At 49.3% G+C, this 16,357-nt stretch overlaps 12 protein-coding genes and 1 non-coding gene across 13 annotated transcripts; 5 read left to right on the top strand and 8 right to left on the bottom strand.

Moving 5' to 3' along the window:
* Positions 1 to 30: 30 nt before the first annotated feature.
* GL50803_0014360 (Tenascin-like protein) lies at positions 31 to 1,239 on the bottom strand (the record flags this gene model as incomplete). The annotated part of the gene is made up of 1 exon (XM_001706667.1): positions 31 to 1,239. One exon carries the CDS (start codon positions 1,237 to 1,239, stop codon positions 31 to 33), a length of 1,209 nt encoding a protein of 402 aa, XP_001706719.1.
* Positions 1,240 to 1,495: 256 nt separating this feature from the next.
* Positions 1,496 to 1,744, top strand: GL50803_007110 (Ubiquitin; the record flags this gene model as incomplete). Its single annotated transcript, XM_001706666.1, has 1 exon — positions 1,496 to 1,744. The coding sequence occupies one exon, from the start codon at positions 1,496 to 1,498 to the stop codon at positions 1,742 to 1,744; it is 249 nt and encodes an 82-aa protein (XP_001706718.1).
* A 102-nt stretch (positions 1,745 to 1,846) lies between these two features.
* GL50803_0014361 (uncharacterized protein) lies at positions 1,847 to 4,024 on the bottom strand (the record flags this gene model as incomplete). The annotated part of the gene is made up of 1 exon (XM_001706665.1): positions 1,847 to 4,024. The coding sequence occupies one exon, from the start codon at positions 4,022 to 4,024 to the stop codon at positions 1,847 to 1,849; it is 2,178 nt and encodes a 725-aa protein (XP_001706717.1).
* A 14-nt stretch (positions 4,025 to 4,038) lies between these two features.
* On the bottom strand, positions 4,039 to 5,169 carry GL50803_0014362 (uncharacterized protein; the record flags this gene model as incomplete). The annotated part of the gene is made up of 1 exon (XM_001706664.1): positions 4,039 to 5,169. One exon carries the CDS (start codon positions 5,167 to 5,169, stop codon positions 4,039 to 4,041), a length of 1,131 nt encoding a protein of 376 aa, XP_001706716.1.
* A 2-nt stretch (positions 5,170 to 5,171) lies between these two features.
* On the bottom strand, positions 5,172 to 5,996 carry GL50803_007114 (uncharacterized protein; the record flags this gene model as incomplete). The annotated part of the gene is made up of 1 exon (XM_001706662.1): positions 5,172 to 5,996. The coding sequence occupies one exon, from the start codon at positions 5,994 to 5,996 to the stop codon at positions 5,172 to 5,174; it is 825 nt and encodes a 274-aa protein (XP_001706714.1).
* An 87-nt stretch (positions 5,997 to 6,083) lies between these two features.
* On the bottom strand, positions 6,084 to 6,800 carry GL50803_0016548 (PX domain-containing protein; the record flags this gene model as incomplete). Its single annotated transcript, XM_001706661.2, has 1 exon — positions 6,084 to 6,800. The coding sequence occupies one exon, from the start codon at positions 6,798 to 6,800 to the stop codon at positions 6,084 to 6,086; it is 717 nt and encodes a 238-aa protein (XP_001706713.2).
* Positions 6,801 to 6,880: 80 nt separating this feature from the next.
* Positions 6,881 to 8,929, bottom strand: GL50803_0016549 (Uridine kinase; the record flags this gene model as incomplete). Its single annotated transcript, XM_001706660.1, has 1 exon — positions 6,881 to 8,929. The coding sequence occupies one exon, from the start codon at positions 8,927 to 8,929 to the stop codon at positions 6,881 to 6,883; it is 2,049 nt and encodes a 682-aa protein (XP_001706712.1).
* Positions 8,930 to 9,065: 136 nt separating this feature from the next.
* On the top strand, positions 9,066 to 10,955 carry GL50803_0014364 (Kinase, CAMK CAMKL; the record flags this gene model as incomplete). Its single annotated transcript, XM_001706658.1, has 1 exon — positions 9,066 to 10,955. The coding sequence occupies one exon, from the start codon at positions 9,066 to 9,068 to the stop codon at positions 10,953 to 10,955; it is 1,890 nt and encodes a 629-aa protein (XP_001706710.1).
* A 162-nt stretch (positions 10,956 to 11,117) lies between these two features.
* GL50803_0016550 (uncharacterized protein) lies at positions 11,118 to 12,146 on the bottom strand (the record flags this gene model as incomplete). Its single annotated transcript, XM_001706656.1, has 1 exon — positions 11,118 to 12,146. One exon carries the CDS (start codon positions 12,144 to 12,146, stop codon positions 11,118 to 11,120), a length of 1,029 nt encoding a protein of 342 aa, XP_001706708.1.
* A 191-nt stretch (positions 12,147 to 12,337) lies between these two features.
* GL50803_0086761 (uncharacterized protein) lies at positions 12,338 to 14,488 on the top strand (the record flags this gene model as incomplete). The annotated part of the gene is made up of 1 exon (XM_001706655.1): positions 12,338 to 14,488. One exon carries the CDS (start codon positions 12,338 to 12,340, stop codon positions 14,486 to 14,488), a length of 2,151 nt encoding a protein of 716 aa, XP_001706707.1.
* A 44-nt stretch (positions 14,489 to 14,532) lies between these two features.
* Positions 14,533 to 15,117, top strand: GL50803_0016553 (uncharacterized protein; the record flags this gene model as incomplete). Its single annotated transcript, XM_001706654.1, has 1 exon — positions 14,533 to 15,117. One exon carries the CDS (start codon positions 14,533 to 14,535, stop codon positions 15,115 to 15,117), a length of 585 nt encoding a protein of 194 aa, XP_001706706.1.
* Positions 15,094 to 16,170, bottom strand: GL50803_0016552 (Phosphomevalonate kinase; the record flags this gene model as incomplete). Its single annotated transcript, XM_001706653.1, has 1 exon — positions 15,094 to 16,170. One exon carries the CDS (start codon positions 16,168 to 16,170, stop codon positions 15,094 to 15,096), a length of 1,077 nt encoding a protein of 358 aa, XP_001706705.1.
* A 62-nt stretch (positions 16,171 to 16,232) lies between these two features.
* GL50803_00t0033 lies at positions 16,233 to 16,315 on the top strand. Its single transcript has one exon. It is a non-coding gene; the product is annotated as a tRNA-Leu (tRNA).
* Positions 16,316 to 16,357: the final 42 nt, after the last annotated feature.

A 16,357-nucleotide genomic window follows, 5' to 3' on the forward strand; every position in this document is an offset into this window, starting at 1 on the left:
GGACAGGAGTATCGTGGAGGAAGCTGGGGCTCACATATATCGCCGTTGGAAGTTAATGTAGTCACTGGTAGACAAAACAGAACGAGACGACAACACTTCACTTTCTTGCTTCGCCTCCTTGTGAAGGTTCCGAGCAATCTCCGTCTTGCGTTCTTTAATATATGCTATCCGCTGCTTATTCTTTCTTCTGAAGATCAGGAACTTTGCAAGAAAGTACAGAGTAAGCCCCAGGATGGCCATGGTTAACAGAACAGTCAGGATGATGAGCCCCAGGAGCAGATGTCTCTTAACACCCCGCTGAAGTAATTGGGTTGGGGCACAGAGCATCGAAAAAGAGGAGGAGAAAGTGGCATCCTTATTACAGTTGCACTTATAAGTCTGGGTCTCAGAGTCTAGCGCACAGGATCCATACCCGGTACAAAAGCTGTTGGTTCGGCCGTCAAAGCAAGTGCGAGGAAGGCAGCTGAAGTTGATAGTACTGTGAGTGATTGTATAGTAGCTCTCAAAGCCAGGGAGGCACGACCTGCAGAATGTGCCCGTGTACGGATGGTTGCAGGTGCATGTCTTAGTGGCTATGTTGCAAGTACCGTATCCGTTGCAGACAGAGGGCTGACCTACTCCATAAAAAGTCATAGATACGCACTCCAGAGGATAACAGCTGTTGTTAACATCGGCAGAAGCCTCGTTACATACGCAGCTATAAGTTGTAGATCCAGTTGCCCGAAGGTGTGGCTCACAAGTACCATATCCATTGCAGACAACATTTGGATCCAGGGTTTCTGGGTCCAGACAGACCTTTGGGACGCAGACAGGAAGAATGCCTGGGGTCGTTTTTTCTATTGCCACGTCTGGGTTGCAGAACCTACACGGTATTCTATTAACATAAGCATCAAAGCAAACGCAATTCCCGCCCCCGAAGTCCAGCAGGCAATAGCCTCTCCCCCAGCATTCTGTCTTTTCTTTAGTATTTAGGTCTTCGGTGACACAATTATCGGCAATACACCTTCCATTTACCGATACAAGATAGTCACGAGCGCACAGACACTTGTGGTTGGTGTTATCGCACAACGCCCCCGGGTAGTTGCTGCAAAAGCTGTCTGTCAAGGGATCGTAGCAGGCTCTGCTCTGGCATATCCCGTCGCGAGCCATATACTTATCGGAGCAAAGGCATATCTCTTCCTTTGTCTGCGGGTCTGAAATACAACTGCATCCTATCGCGTTTTTCACACATTCACTCATCAAATTAAATGATTAGAGCTTGGACCCTTGTTGAGGCATATACAACGAGCTGCCCAAAAAACCTGCTGCACCATACGAATGGCTGCTCCGCAGGCCAGTCCAAAACTTTAGAAAAATGCATCGATATAACCGGACGGAAAACTTAGCTATCTTCGGTACTAGCACCCCAGTATGCTATAGACAACTTTTGACGGATTATCTTGAATGATCACCAAACGACCTACAATAATTCCCTGAATGGCTGTTTTTTTGAAGTATGGGAGGTTTTTATATGCAGATCTTCGTCAAGACTCTCACCGGCAAGACCGTCACCCTTGAGGTTGAGCCCACAGATACCATAAACAACATCAAGGCGAAGATCCAGGACAAGGAGGGAATCCCGCCAGATCAGCAGCGCCTCATCTTCTCCGGCAAGCAGCTCGAGGACAATCGCACCCTCCAGGACTACTCCATCCAGAAGGATGCCACGCTCCACCTCGTCCTCCGCCTCCGTGGTGGTAACTAAGTCGGCAGAGTAAATTCATGCCGTGATTGCCACCTGGCCCTGATCGGGTCAGCGTGTGGAGCGGGTTGGAAGGCGTGTGGCGCTGGCCGTGACTGTTCTCTCTCAGCTGTTTAGGCTAGAGGACTGCGTGAGAGGCACACTGCCGTCTTGGGGCCTGACCGAATGCTCTGGGACGGAGGGGGATTGATCAAGCATTGCTGTTGTCAGAACTGCTGCGTTTGATGGGTCCCTCCCAGCAAAGGGTGCGTTAGCATGTCGGACTTCCTCTTCATCAGCGGTGATGGGGCGGCTGAGGCAGAAGTCCGCTACATCGGGCGTGATTCCCATATCCCCACTGCGGGCTAGAAGAATCTCACTGAAATAGGTGGACAGCCCTACCTTACTGGCCCCAGTTGCTGCTCGGCTTCGATCGATGATTAAACCCATGCTCTCTGTCGAGTCAAGATCTTGAGCTTGTGTCTTTGCAATATCACTACTTGGTGCTCCCTTGCTCTCAAGAAGTCGAGTAGCAGCTATTTGCTGCTGCCTGGCTGTCTGCTTCATCACGTTGACGTCTGAAACAAGCATATCTGACTCTACACTTCCAGCCACTGCTTGCAATGCCACCTTCGAGCTGTGCATCTTAAGGGCATGCGGAACGTGCGAACCGTTGACAAAGTCAGTTGGCCCGCTAGCTGAGACGGGGTTATTGGCTGAAATGGATGAGACTTGGGTGATATACTCCTCTGCCCGAGGAGAAAAGACCACTAAAGGGTTCTCAGCGTTAGATGCGACGCTACAATCATCCACTATTTCATTTATCCCGCAAATAAATGAATTAATGGATATACTCTGGGAGGTGCTCGAAATACTCTTTGAAAGTTGGTGTGTCTGGTGCGCCGATGATGACAAAGATGGCAATGAGGGTTTGCAGGTTACGGACTCAGATAGCTGTGCATGAAGGGGCATCGACCAGTCACTTTTCGAGTAGTCAGGTGTTGTCAGAACTTCTATGGATTCGCTCGAGCGGTCAGACGAAATTGACACTGGCACAGATACTGATGCTGTGTCGGATGCGAATGCAGAACGAGTACTAGAAGGTGCCATAACATTCGTTGTTGGAGAATGAGATGGGCTGGACTGGGCGCTTGCACCAGGGATCAGCACGTGCGAAGATTGCTCATCAGCTAGAGAAGGTGTTGGGTGTCTGGCGAGAACGTCTGAGAAATTTTCTGGATTGCACGGTTGAGACTTACTGCTTTCTGAGTTGATATCAGGCGGACTAGGATTCGGCATCTCAATGATGCTGACTGACTCACAAGAATCTGATTGTTTGGCACTGCGAAGGTGACGCTCATATGCAGATTGAAAGACGTCTGCTACCTCAGAAGCTACACGCTTCTCAAGAGCAAGCAAAAGGGAAGAATTGGCTAAGTAGCTGTCCTCACTGAGATTACTTTCATGACAGGATTGCCTCTTAGATTCTTGTTTTGATAGCTTTGCTGGAGGACTCAAAGATGCATAGGTATGTCTGTCTTGTTTGCTGCTTCCCCTTTCCATCTCTGTCTGTGATACAGTTTGTACCTGTACTTGTACATGTTGCTCCCGTTTTTGTATGGGCGGAAGCCTGGTCAGAGCTTGAGTTCTATGCTCCATGCGAACTGTCCCATAATAGGAAGGAATCTGGCAATCATCTTTGGACCGCGGTGAACTGTGCGAGCTGGCTACGTTAATATGTTCCTTGCTGTCATCAGCTTCCCGAATAGGCAAGGTCAATGGGAGCTGTGGAGCGGAAGCCGACCCTAGATTGGCTGATTCGTAGTCACTTATGTCCTCTTCTGGCCAGGACATCATAAGGGAGTCTTCCACGTTATGAATTGCTTGGATCAATGTTGGATGCTGGTGTAAACGCGCAACGTCAAGTACGAGCCGCAGAGAGTCCCTAGCGCTCCTGAGTGTGGACACTATCTTGAGGAATCGCCTCTTGTATATGTTCTTACGCGCCAGGGTCTCATTATATCGCCTTGTTACCCTTTCAACTTCCTCCTCTACTATCCGAGTCACCTTACTGGATAGAGCATCAACTTTAGATATGCGAGACAGTGCAAACTGCTTCTCCATAGTGCTAGTCAGCGCTTCTATCTTAGCTCGGAGGCCAGAGTTCTCACGTTCTAAGGCCTGCATCTGTAGATAAAGAGGGTAGCTCTCATGGGAATGGGTAAAGAGCGAATAAGAGTTAACACCAGTGGCAGCACCAGACACATTATAATTCACACCCGCGACTCGGCTCGGATCCTGCATAAGCTGTCCTACGCTCACAGAGTGGAGACGCGAGGTATTTTTTCAGAGTCAGCTTTCCGGATTTGAAGCAGTTTCTTCGTTTCGGGGACAAAGGATACTCCCGCCTGCGTCTTTACTTTGACGCCCTTCGGCTTAATAAACCCTATGCCAACTTCTCCGAATTTCATCAGCTCTAGATTAGGGGGGAAGGAGGGCGCAGGGTTATCCCTTGGCTCTAAAACAGCAGGGCAATTAGGACACGGGGCTTTGCCAACACCTTCGCTAATCATGTGTTGCCGCGGAGCCTTGGTAGGGTCATGAATGCAGACTTGCCGAAGGATCGTCACGGCCTTTGAAGGAACCTCCTCTCTCTTCTGACACGTTGATAGTAAGATGTTATAGGCAAGACTCAGATTATAGTATTCCGTCATTGCTTTATTATACATCTCCTGAAGCCTAGACTTCTCACAATTTATAGTATCAATCGTCCTCGTGAGAGCATCGATCTTCTCGGAGTAGAAGGTTTCGCGCAGGGTCTTCTCCATCATCAGCTGCGTCTTCTCATCGCTTAATCTTTGGACTTGCCTAGCCAGATCGGCTAGTTCTTCTGAGGTGGCGCGAAGTTTGGTCTCAAGCTCCTTATTCAGAACGTTCAGGACCATTAGATCCTCCTTGAGCTCCTTCATCGAGAGGCCGCGACAGTGCTCACTGGAAGATGCTTCCTTTTCGTCCTTCTCGTTAGAGGAGGCCCGATCGACCCCTTCAAAATGGTGTTGCTGCTGTTGTAGTAGATGTACTTGGCGCTCATAGTTAGCCATCTTTCCTGCTAGCTCATCTATCTTCTGTGTGTAAGAAGCCTGGGTGACCTTGAGCTGCTCTTGCAAGAGGACGACCTCCATGTGTTTCGCCTTTGCATCGGAGAGTGCTGTGATATGCTCCTGCTCCTTGACAGAAAGCTGGCTCTGGAGCTGATGAACCACAGCGTGCAGCTCTGCCATCCGCTGCTCCGAGGCCCCATGTATTTGCTTGCACTCAACTCGCAAAATTTCGGCCTCGCTACATTTTTCCGCATAGTTCAGTTGTAGCTGGGCAATAAATCGTTGTGCCTCCAGTAGCTCCTCTTTGAGCTGCGCCGCCTCGATTTTCTGCGTCAGGCTACTGGGCATTTTTATTGCCAAATGCGGGGGTGCAGACAAGACGGGCCTATCTGGAGCTTAACGTTACGAGAGGAGATCTGCTGCTTCTTAAGAGAAAGAAATTCATCTATATCTGTGAAAATATGGTAGGTGACGAGCCTGTCGCCTCCTTTCACAACATACAAAAGTGTCTCACTATCTGGAGGCAGCAAACGCTCATCGAAGAGGATGTCTCCATTGATATCCCTCAGCACAAACTCTGTAGGACCAAAGGGAAGCGTCTGTGATGTGGAAGGAGCACCAGTCCCTCCCTCTGAAGTCTGCTTTAGTTGCGCACGTAGGTCCTCTTCGACGGCCATAAGTCTCTGCTTCTCTAATGCTAGTTGATAGATTGTCCGTGCATGCTTGTCTATTTCTGTCTGCATTTCGACAATGCGGCGAAGAAACTCCTCATTCTGTTCCTTCAGTACATCCACGTCATAGCTTAACTTTATAGGATCTAGCGCTGGCTCTACAGTGTCACAGTAAAAAGTTCTGTCATACCTATATGCATCCTTTGCAATGGACTTAGCATACTGTTTAATGATGGGAATATATATCTGGCATTGACTCTTAGTGTGCAACGCAATTTCGGTCTGTACTACAGCAGTTGTTCCTCGCAGAAACGGTAAACGATCGAGTTCCCCCGTGGAAGTTGCCTTATCAACTGTTGAACCGCAGTGCAAAGAAACAGCAATGCTGGGGTCAATAACACATGTAGAACCATCCATGATGTCATTGGTTTCCGTAACAGCAGAATAATTTTCTTCTACACGTGTTGCCTCCTCAGGCATAGTAGCATTCGTAAGGTTCTCCATGATGAATTTTAAATTTCCTCTCGGTAGTTTTAGATGGTAACGGCAGGAGCTCCAGTGTACGCCACTAAGCTCAAAAGCAAGCGCGCCCTATGTGTATCCTTCCTCAATAGAACGATATTGCCCATGCTCTGTGAGAAAGTGTTGAAAGGCATCCGTCTGAACGACGCTTAGTGTGGAACTAAGAAGCTGAAGGTATTCTGCTAGGCGCTTTCGCCTATCTTCTATGAAAAGGGGGTCATACAGGCTCTGAAATACGGATCTTTGAGGTGGTAGAGAGGGCAAGGGTCCCACCTTAAGATCCAGCAAGGTGGCAGCTAGCCGCTTTACATCGTTGAAGCGTCGATAGACCATGTAGTAGCGCTTGTTCGCAGGTAGTTCCGACTTGAAAATCATCCTGTACTGTGTGTATGGATGGTTCCTGTCCATCATGGTGTGGGGTTGGTCTACAATAACCGCCGTAATGTGGGTGATAGGATTCTGTGGATCGTAGACGGTGGGCTTGCCCCAAGGAGGAAAGGCACTGGGGATAGCAGATAGCGCCCCCGTCTCTTCGGCCAGTGCATTGGCCCGGACCTTAGCTGCAGACAAAGCTGCATCGACAGACGCATAGGTTTTTATGTGGTGCAGCGCATGATAAAGAGTGCTTACAATGCTTTCGGCCTCTCGCGAGGTGGCCGTGCCCGCAGAGACCATGCCACTGAGCTGATCCACCATGCTCGCAAGCTCTTCATACTCCTCCGGGTGCGACTGTGATATGGCCTCAATATCCGCCCTTAGCGCTTCAAGGGACCCTGCTGCAAACATGAGTACGTTTTTTATCATTCACACCAAGAAACCTAGACCCCCACAGACTTCGCAGCGTGGAGAGTGGAGCACCAAAGAAGCTAGTCCTTATCTGGCATGCCGCTTCCGCCGATAAACTCTCTTAATAGGCTGAATTTAGGAACAAACTCGCTATTAATGGAAGCAACTTTTTCTAGGAGGGCGATAAGTTGTCGTGCCTCCTTGTATGCAGAGCTGTCGGGCTTGATCTCACAAAGCAATGGGTAGGCATGCGTGTTAAGGACACATAGCTCATAGTCCAACGCCGTATTGAACATGATATCGGCCCTGTGCTGATGGGGATAGATCCACCTATCTTCTCCTACACGCAAATTCTTCAGTAGCTCGATTGTCTTTTCAGCCGTGAAACCGCGGAAATTGTTGTCGCGCACAATGCGTCTGATAAGGCGACAATCCCTGGAGGAGATCCGCATGCGGTCGTCCATGTTGATGGCAGTGAAGGGAGCAATAAAGACCAAGATCTTGTTAGGCAGAGGGATTCTCCTGCTGAGGAGAGGATTGAGAGCGTGGATGCCCTCGATGATGATGATCCCCCTGAAAGGCATTATCATTTCTATGGTGGATTGCTTTCTTGTACCTGTCCTGAAATCAAAGATTGGGCTGAGAATCTTCTTTCCGCTGATAAGTGCCTCGAGATGATCGTTAAAGAGATCAAGATCCAGGGCGTTAACATGTTCGAAGTCATAGCTCCCATCCTCTGCCAGTGGGGTCTTCTCCCGGTCAACGAAATAGTTGTCAAGCGAAATGATAAGAGGTTCGCGGCCCATAACCTTGAGATTATATGCGAGCTTCTTGGCGAAGGTCGTCTTGCCGCTAGAGCTTGGACCTGATATGAATACAACCTTGATCTCCTTGTCCTCAATGTTAGAGACGGGTGCATAGCAATTAGACACTTCGGCAGAGGTCAGCATACCGGGCTCCACTTCAGAATCCGATGTGCCAGTAGAGCTAGTAGACACCCTTGCGTCCACTAGCTCCTGTGACATCGTTTTAGAGTCTACCTTGATGCTACGGGAGTTCACACCACTGTCTCCGTCGATTCGGAGACTCATCCCGAGAGTGTAGTTGGCGGCTCGCGTAGCCTTCTGGTATTGCTGAAGATACTCTCTATTGTTGGCAATTACGTCACAAAGCTCAGCAAGCTTCTTGTTCTGCATGGTTTCGCAGATTTGGATGAAACTCTTAATCATGCCCTTGTAGCACAAATTGTTCAAGTGCCCGATAGTCCGAACTTTCAAGACGCGGATCCACTGCGTGTATTCGCTATATACGTCGTGTAACAGTTCATTGGGCTTGAAGGGAATGAGCTCAGTAGGGGAGCGTTTAGATGGGAAGCTTATGACAAACCCATCTTTGTAAGTATGAAGATCGTAGTACTTAAGAAGACCTGTGACAGGTGCCAGAGGAGTGTGATAAATTTGCACATAGTCGTCGCACCTTACGGTCATCACACGAACCTCATTGAGGGACTTGAGGAGGGCGACAGAGTTATAGTCCGAGACGCTCTCCAAGGCTGTCTCCAAGTCATTAGCATTCATGGGAATGTTGCTAGAGATAGGGCGGTTAGCCTTGATCAACAAGTTCAGCTCCTGTCGCAAATTGGTAACGATCTCTTCCGTAATATGTTTGTCATTGCTGAAAAACATCGATGAAGCATTTGTTATGCAGACGTCGTGATTAGCATCTTCCTTTGGGCCATGTGCACAGATGTCCGTGGTCTTTATATCCTCCATCTGAAGATTCTTGGAGCTATTATCAACGTATAGATAGTAGGAGTGGCCCTGCGAGTGAGAAATCTGAAGTGAGTCTTGGGGGAACAACTCAGACCAGACCTTGCCCAAAGCGAAGATCAGCGACCTGCGATAGCACTCCGCGCCATCCGTTGTGGCCACAGAGTATGGGACAAGGGTGCAATTAACGCCCACCTTTTCGGAAAGCGAGGTAAGTTCGTTGTTGACCGTGCAGACGATGAACGGATGCCCATCACTAGGGAATTCGTCTGGGTACATGCGTATGATGTCGTAGATATGCATGCGCGCAAGGACCGTAATGGTATGCCCGGTGGGAGTGGTGACCTGAACCGTGCGCATTCAGCTTTTTCTGCGGTTCTGTGCAAATTATTTTAAAACAAATCTTCCTGGCAGGTTAAAATGATGAAAAAGAGCATACAGTGTGCAAGGCAAAAATGAAACCTCAACATTAAAAAGGCAAGGTGCAGTGTCCCCGATGTCTGATCAGGAGATAATAGGTGATTATCTGCTTGGAAGACAGCTTGGAACGGGTACCTTTGGAAAGGTGAGGGTTGCAACACATATCCCAACAAACTGCACTGTTGCAATCAAGATCCTTTCCAAGTCCAAGATCACTCAAATGAACATGTGGAGCAAGGTCGAGCGGGAGATCATGATCATGAAGATGGCTCGGCACCCGCACATCATCAATCTCTACGAGGTTATTTACCGCGAGGACGACATCTACTTGGTTATGGAGTACGCAGAAGGAGGCGAGCTTTTTTCTTATATTGTGAAGCACAAGCGACTAGACTCTACTACGGCACGCAAGTTTTTCCAGCAGATCATCTCTGCCCTTAGCTATCTTCACATTAAGGTCTCAGTGACTCACCGGGACTTAAAGCCCGAAAACATTTTACTGACTAAGAACAAGCTTATCAAACTCTCTGACTTCGGCCTCTCCAATGTCATGAGCGAGGGGGAGTTTCTCAAGACCTCGTGTGGCAGTCCTAACTATGCGTCTCCTGAAGTGGTCGCTGGGACCCTATACATTGGCCCTGCAACGGATATTTGGAGTGCTGGGTGTGTGCTCTACACGCTTTTGGTCGGCAGACTCCCGTTCGACGACCACTATATGCCTGCGCTATTCCGAAAGATTAAAACAGGAGAATATGTTATACCAGATTATGTGGACTCGGGCGCAGCAGATATGCTTCGAGGGATGATGACTGTGGATGTCGATAAGCGCTTTACGATAGACATTATCCGCGCACACCCGTGGTTTACCGTTAACCTCCCAAAGCACTTGCTGATCAGCTTCGATAGCGATCCCAGCGACCGAGAGGAGGAGCTCCGGACCACAGATCAGGGGCAGCGCATAGTAGACATGTACAACGCCCTAAATCGGCAGTCCACCATTGACGATATAAAGCGCAAATTCAAAGCGGGCCAAACAGACAGTGACACCGTTTGTTATCAGCTCATTCACGACCACATTTTCGATGAGATTATTGCGAGAAGCTTTGGCATTATCGGCGAACCCGAGAGCAACCCAGCAGGCGCAAACAGATCCATCTTCGACTCATCGTCCCTCTCTGCCCTCGGTAACGTGGCGTCTGGGGGCTCCGGAGATCACGAGGAGGACGCTATGGATCCTTCTGGTCCAGTGATATCCCAAAATCCGTTTGCTCCTCCTGAGGCAGTTGCACCTGCCAAGGGGCCTCTTCTACCCTCCCAGGAGCATGAGTTTTCCGGCCTGGTCTTTAACACATACGTTAGAACCCTGCCACCGACGCTTAATCCCGAGGCATCTCTGAGCCCAAACGCCCGCAAAGTTGACGGCGCTGAAGCCGTTTCTTCTAATACCGATGATGGGTGCTATAACGATCAAACAAAGGTCGCCAGTGGTGGTTTGACCCTCGCCCAATTTCGCGACGGTCTCAACGGTTCACTAAGATCTGAAAAGGTTGACAAGAAGAGCATGTTTTATTTTGGCGTCACTGGGTGCAATATAGCAGTCATGCCTCCGCCGGATATGATGTGTCTCATACTGGAGACGATGCGTGAACTGGGATTCAAGTGGCGCATAGGGGGCTTGAATGCCTCCAAGTACTACGACTCAAATATCGGACGTGACACAGTAGTGCTGAAAACAGATACGTCAAAAAAAAGGAACAACTTCTGTGTAGCATTTAAGCTTGTGAACCCTGCGTCTGCCATACAAAACGACCTGATAATAGGGCTGACACTTTATATTGCAATAGATCAGAGTAATCATGCCAATTATGTCGTTGATCTGCGAATGATAACCGGAGAGCTGAATCTATTCCTCCACTATGCACAAAGGATCGGGCAGGCCATCACAGAGCACTTTCGGGCGGGGTAGGAAACAGTATGAGGCGCACGCATCCTGCTTCCTGCTTGAGCGTAAAAGCAATCTTAGTAAATTAACTCCTATGCGAACGACAAGATCTGCGCCTCTCCCAGCTGGCAGTGTTTCTGCATCTGTCTAGCCTAGGTCACTCGACCACCATTAGCCTGCCTGCAGCTATTTCCGAAGCGTCTTGGTACCGCAACTCTTTGGGGTCTTCGCCCGGTCCTTCTTCGGGGTCTTTGCTTGTTCTTTTTTAGAGAGCCTTGGAGTCCTCGGACAGCTCTCTACTTCGGGGACCACCTCAGCGTGTGCAGTTTCTTCAGCGAGCTCTAGCAATGGCAAAGAGTTTCTCAAATGGTTAGGCGTTGAGCCATCAAAGGGGGTCAGCTGAGCCAGGTAATCTTTACCGTCTATTCTCACTGCGATGTAGTTCTGAGAATACTCAGCCGATATATTTTGGCCCCCCGTGCCTCCATCAACGCGATCAGAGTTTGTCCAAGTATCAGGGTGTATCCTGCGACTGTATACGATTGTATCTGCGATCCCTCCCTTGGCAGGGGGGATGTAGTCAATGAGATAGGTGGACTCACCGTGACCCGGGTGAACAAACGATTTCGGTACAGTAGGTCGTCGATTCGGAGATGCTCCCTCATTCAGCTCATCAACGCTACTAGAGCGGGGAGCATACGGATTGTCACTTAGGTAGTCCTTGGATGTAACCTGTCTAGAGCCTGTACTGGTTTTAGTCGTTGCCTCGGTATTGTTGATGAAAGAACTTTGAGCAGCCTTTATAGAGGTTGGCTGGATGGGCAAGGAAGGGCTAGAATTGAAAACGGCAGGATTAGACGATATCTCGACGGGCTTCGACACAGATGAATTCTTCAACGAGGTTGACGCACAGTTTGATTTGTATTCCTCGTCATATTTAGAGCCATGCACACTTGATGCATTAAGGACGGCAAGTCCCGATGCAGGGCGGCCGTAGCGGCTTCTCTCACTCTGGTAGGTCGAATAGTAGCTTGCGCTATAGTTCGAATGCAATCTTGACGGGTCTGATAGGGGCACAACGATGGAGTCTTGACTGTACTTAAGGGTGTACTCTGGCACTGCGCCCTTTACTGCTTCTTTTTTCACTTTAGCGGGGTAACTGCGAACCGTACTAACGTGGGCAGGTTGTTGTGGTTCTACCTGACTCGAGTACATAATTTAATTTTAAACACCAAGGCGCAATTTGCACGCGTTCAACTCCATCTTCAAGATAGGAATAAGTGCAGTTACAAGCGCAGCTACTAAGACCAGACACCACGCTGGAGGCTTTCTGAAAATGTTTAGAGGGTGGGTCTGTAACACTCTCAACTGGGTGGCTGTTTGAGATAGATTCATGGATAAGGTATATGCACTATGGCAGGATGGGATGCTTCAGTTTCACCTGTGAGTGCCTGGGAGCCGTTTTGAGCCAAAATCTAACATTTACACAAAAGAAGTACCCTCTGCTTATGGCCGATTCTAGTATTCGAGAAGCCGTGGCCGAGATTGCTACTAGCAGTGCCTTAGATGCTGCCACCAGGAAGATTTTAGCTCAGTTTTTGCGTGACTATGACTCTGCTATGGCTGATAATCAGAAACTACGAACATCTCTGCTTTCACAAAAGAAAGAATGCAAGCACCATGAAGAATATATCGATTCTCTTAAGCACGCCCTATCAATTAGGGTTCATGACTTTGGGTTTGACTCTGAAGCCGGTGTAGACGGCTTGATGCTAATAGGTACCCTGAAGAAAAACCTAAAGCAGGAGGTTGATGCACATCAGGATCTCCTCGAGGTTAACAAGGGCCTTGAGGAAAGACTCGCCAGTTGCAAGCAGACCCTTTCAGAGCTTCTGAAATCGTCTCAGGCTGCTGCAAAGAAGTTGAAGCAGGCACACGAAAAGTTGGACCTTTACGATACTAAGCTTAATATCTGGGCATCAGACCTGGCTACAGACGCTGACATAGAAAAAATAACGGCCAAGGTCCGTGAGTCTCGTGAGCTCCGAGAAGCCGTGGAAGACATTTCTCTGGAGCTTAACATTATTCCAGAGCAGCCAATTTCCAAGCTCAAGAATGATTTGATGAAGACCATCACAGCTATGAAGTTAGCTATGCAGATAATGGATAACGAACTGGAGCAAACCAAAGCAGAAAACCAAGATATGACTGCAATCCAGGAGCAGCTTACGAACACTGTTGCAGAGCAGGAGCAGATAATTGAAGCATCGCGACCAAGCCATGACTCCTCCTATGCTGAGGAGAAGGCCCGGCTCGAATTGATAATAGAAGACCTTAGAAAGGAGATCTCCAGGCTCCAAGTGGCCAATGAGCAAGTTTCTGGGCAACTTAAGGAGGCTGAGATCCTACTACAACGTCAAACCATTAGTAGCGTAGCAGGGAGAGACTCCTTTGCTGCAGAGAACGCCACAGATGCCTTGATAAATCACAGCACAAAAAGCGCTTCTAGCTGCTCTTATGGATTAGAGGTCACTGGCTCTGTTGTTAACACATTGGCATCTGAGTCAGCACCTGCAGCTTGCGCAATGAAGCTATCTGACCTTCAGCCCCGCCAAGAGGAGGATCAGTCGTCAAGGCTTCTCCAGAGTGAGGTGAGGGAATTTGCTGGACAGATAGATGCTTTGATACAAGAGAATAACTATCTCAGAGAGGACAAGCGTGAGCTAGAGCGACAAGTCGACGATCTACGTCAGATTATTGAGCACAAAGACATGAGTATTCAGCTCCTGAACGTCAAGGAAGCCAACAGCAAGTCACAGTTAGACGACTTGATCTTGGAGAATGTCCATTTAACGGAGGAGGTTCAACGAATCAAGCAGACAAGTGCTGCACCGCCCGCCTCAGTGGTAGATGAGCTCCTCAAGGACGAGGTTGCTGACCTTCGAACGCAGATTTCCCTTCTTGACAGACGGCTTCGCGAAAGTGAAGCTAGGAATAGCACGCTTCTCAGCGCGGTTTCGGGGTACGAGGACGTTCTACAGCAATCTCTTAACACAGTGGAGAAGCTTGCGAAGGGAGCAGCTCACGACCTAAATCAGGAGTTGGCACATACTAATAAATCGTCATCTGTACTCCCACAGACACTGAGCCAGACACCAGTAGAAGAGCCGCACCCTCTCTCCATCACAGATATAGCCTCAACAAAACTGTCAGCTATCAATGCAGCTCCAACTGGCGATGATGGACTGGTTGTTAATTATGAGCTTGGACCGGGAGATCAAATAGACTTACAGGCAACAGAAACAGGTCACAAGCTGAGCGGAGTCATTGGAGGCAATCACATATGCATCACTACCGCTCCGCTTCACTCAAGCACCAAGGATAGCTCGTTGGTGCACTCCAAGCACGTCTGTGCAAGCATAGCTGAGTCGACAGGGGATGATAGTAGGGGCCAGTCGATCAAGATGACTGTCGAAAAGATTATTAGCACATATCGCCAATTTGGTATTGACCTTCCCACTTCGATGATGGAACTGGAGGCCGAACTAGGTCTGTAAATGGAGTTAGAGAAAAAATTGAGAATTGAGCAAGGTCCGGGCAAATGTTTTCTACAGCGGATGCCCTCGATATGGGGACCGACACTCAGCTGTCAGGTATCCGCACAGACCTAATTAACGCCATGAATGCAAAGCCTCGGTATATCTTGAAGACGAATGCAAATATGGTTTCTTTCAAAGACATCCTCAGCGCCAGTGAGCAGGACGGAAGCTACATGTATGCAGGTATTACGAAACCCGCAGACCGACTACTTGTCAGCCGTCTCCAACTTCATGACCAAGCTCTTTTGATTCACTCGGCCCCTGCACGCATGGCCGGGGCACATGCCATCGTGGAAGTTGCCGGACGGCCGCAAACATATTTCGATCTCAGTCTTCGACGGCAGGCCCATCGGGTTCCGCTCCGTTATATTCGAGCCTTACGACGAGTAATTCCACTCAAGCTCCTCGTTCAGGTTGGTCGAGAACTTGAGATAGAGCTATTCAGCGAAAAAAGACGACTGACGATCGATCAAATTACGGAGGCTCAGTTTATAACATTGCTCAAGTTGGAGGAGAGCAGGGAAGAGGCAGATGGCGAGGCCACTAGACCGAGCGATAGCTCCTCACATAGCGATCTCAATTGTTAGGTATCCATCGAAGGTATTGTCTGTAACAGCGGATGCTGTTATGCAAAGGAATGCATCATATCCTCCTGCTCCGACACACATAGCACCCACAACCCTATCCTTGGCCATCAGCAGCTCGATAAGATCTGATATCTCCTTGGGCTCTATCTCTACTCCGTTCTCTGTAGAGAAGGACTTTTGAGCCTGCCGGTACTCTTGCAGCTGTTTCCGAATATCCTCGACTGAGCTCTTCTGGGCAACGAGGGCATTTATCAGGATCTCCGATGCCTTTATTAAATGCTCATATGACTGTGTACTCCCATACGTTGATGTAAGCTTTTGCAGCTGCTTTGTCGTGGAGGTACCTCTATCGAGTTTGTGTTGGGGCTTGAGTAGGTAGAAGTGGAACTGTGGAAGCGACACTGACAGCGCCTTGGGAAGCTCATCTCCATGGGTTAGTATCTGCAACTGGGGCATGAGAGCAGACAGACACGAGCCTGACCGTGCAGCGTGGGCCAATTCACACACTTTTGAGTGATATTGACCGTTTTGCCTGTAAACTATTGGCACTTGACTTAGTACAGAAGCAACGTCGTACCCGCTTGACTGACCCTGGACCAATAGGCAGCTGAAGTGGGCCAGGACAAAGGTCTCTGCTCCCCTGAGCTCGGCACCGATGCAGCTAGCGAGCTCCACAATTGTACCAACAGTTACCATCGCTGATGATCCTATTCCCAGCTTTGCGCCAGGTGGCCTTGACTCCGATGTCCTCACTGTGATTTCCAATCTATCATGTTTTGTGCGTAGGTATGCTAGGAGTACAAGACAGGCTGTGCGGACAAAAGCGGTCTCGGGGTCCGATGCGGTATAAAGATCGGTCTTCTCAGCAGGAATCTCGACTGTGATAGACGACGCAGCCCGGGGGAGAACAAGTGTGATGAATCCGCGGCGCCCGGGGCCCACAGACACGATAACGTCCATGGTGGCAGACCTCACGGGCAGGGCGAGGCCGCAGCCCGCGGGGGCAAGCACTGCGTAGCCGCCGACGGCGAGGGTCTTCCCATGGAGACGCATCACCTAATGCCACAATTCGGAATGAGATATCACACCTGTCCCTTTTCTTGGGCTCAGGGCGCGCAACTTTGGCCGAGTGGTTAAGGCGCTGCGTTCAGGTCGCAGTGGGAGTCATCCCGCGTGGGTTCGAGCCCCACAGGTTGCACTTTGTCGCGCGCCACTTACCATTACCTACCATTACCTACCA

The sequence above is a fragment of the Giardia intestinalis genome, chromosome 5 (assembly GCF_000002435.2).
Source record: "Giardia intestinalis strain WB C6 chromosome 5, whole genome shotgun sequence".
NCBI classification, from domain to species: domain Eukaryota; phylum Fornicata; order Diplomonadida; family Hexamitidae; genus Giardia; species Giardia duodenalis.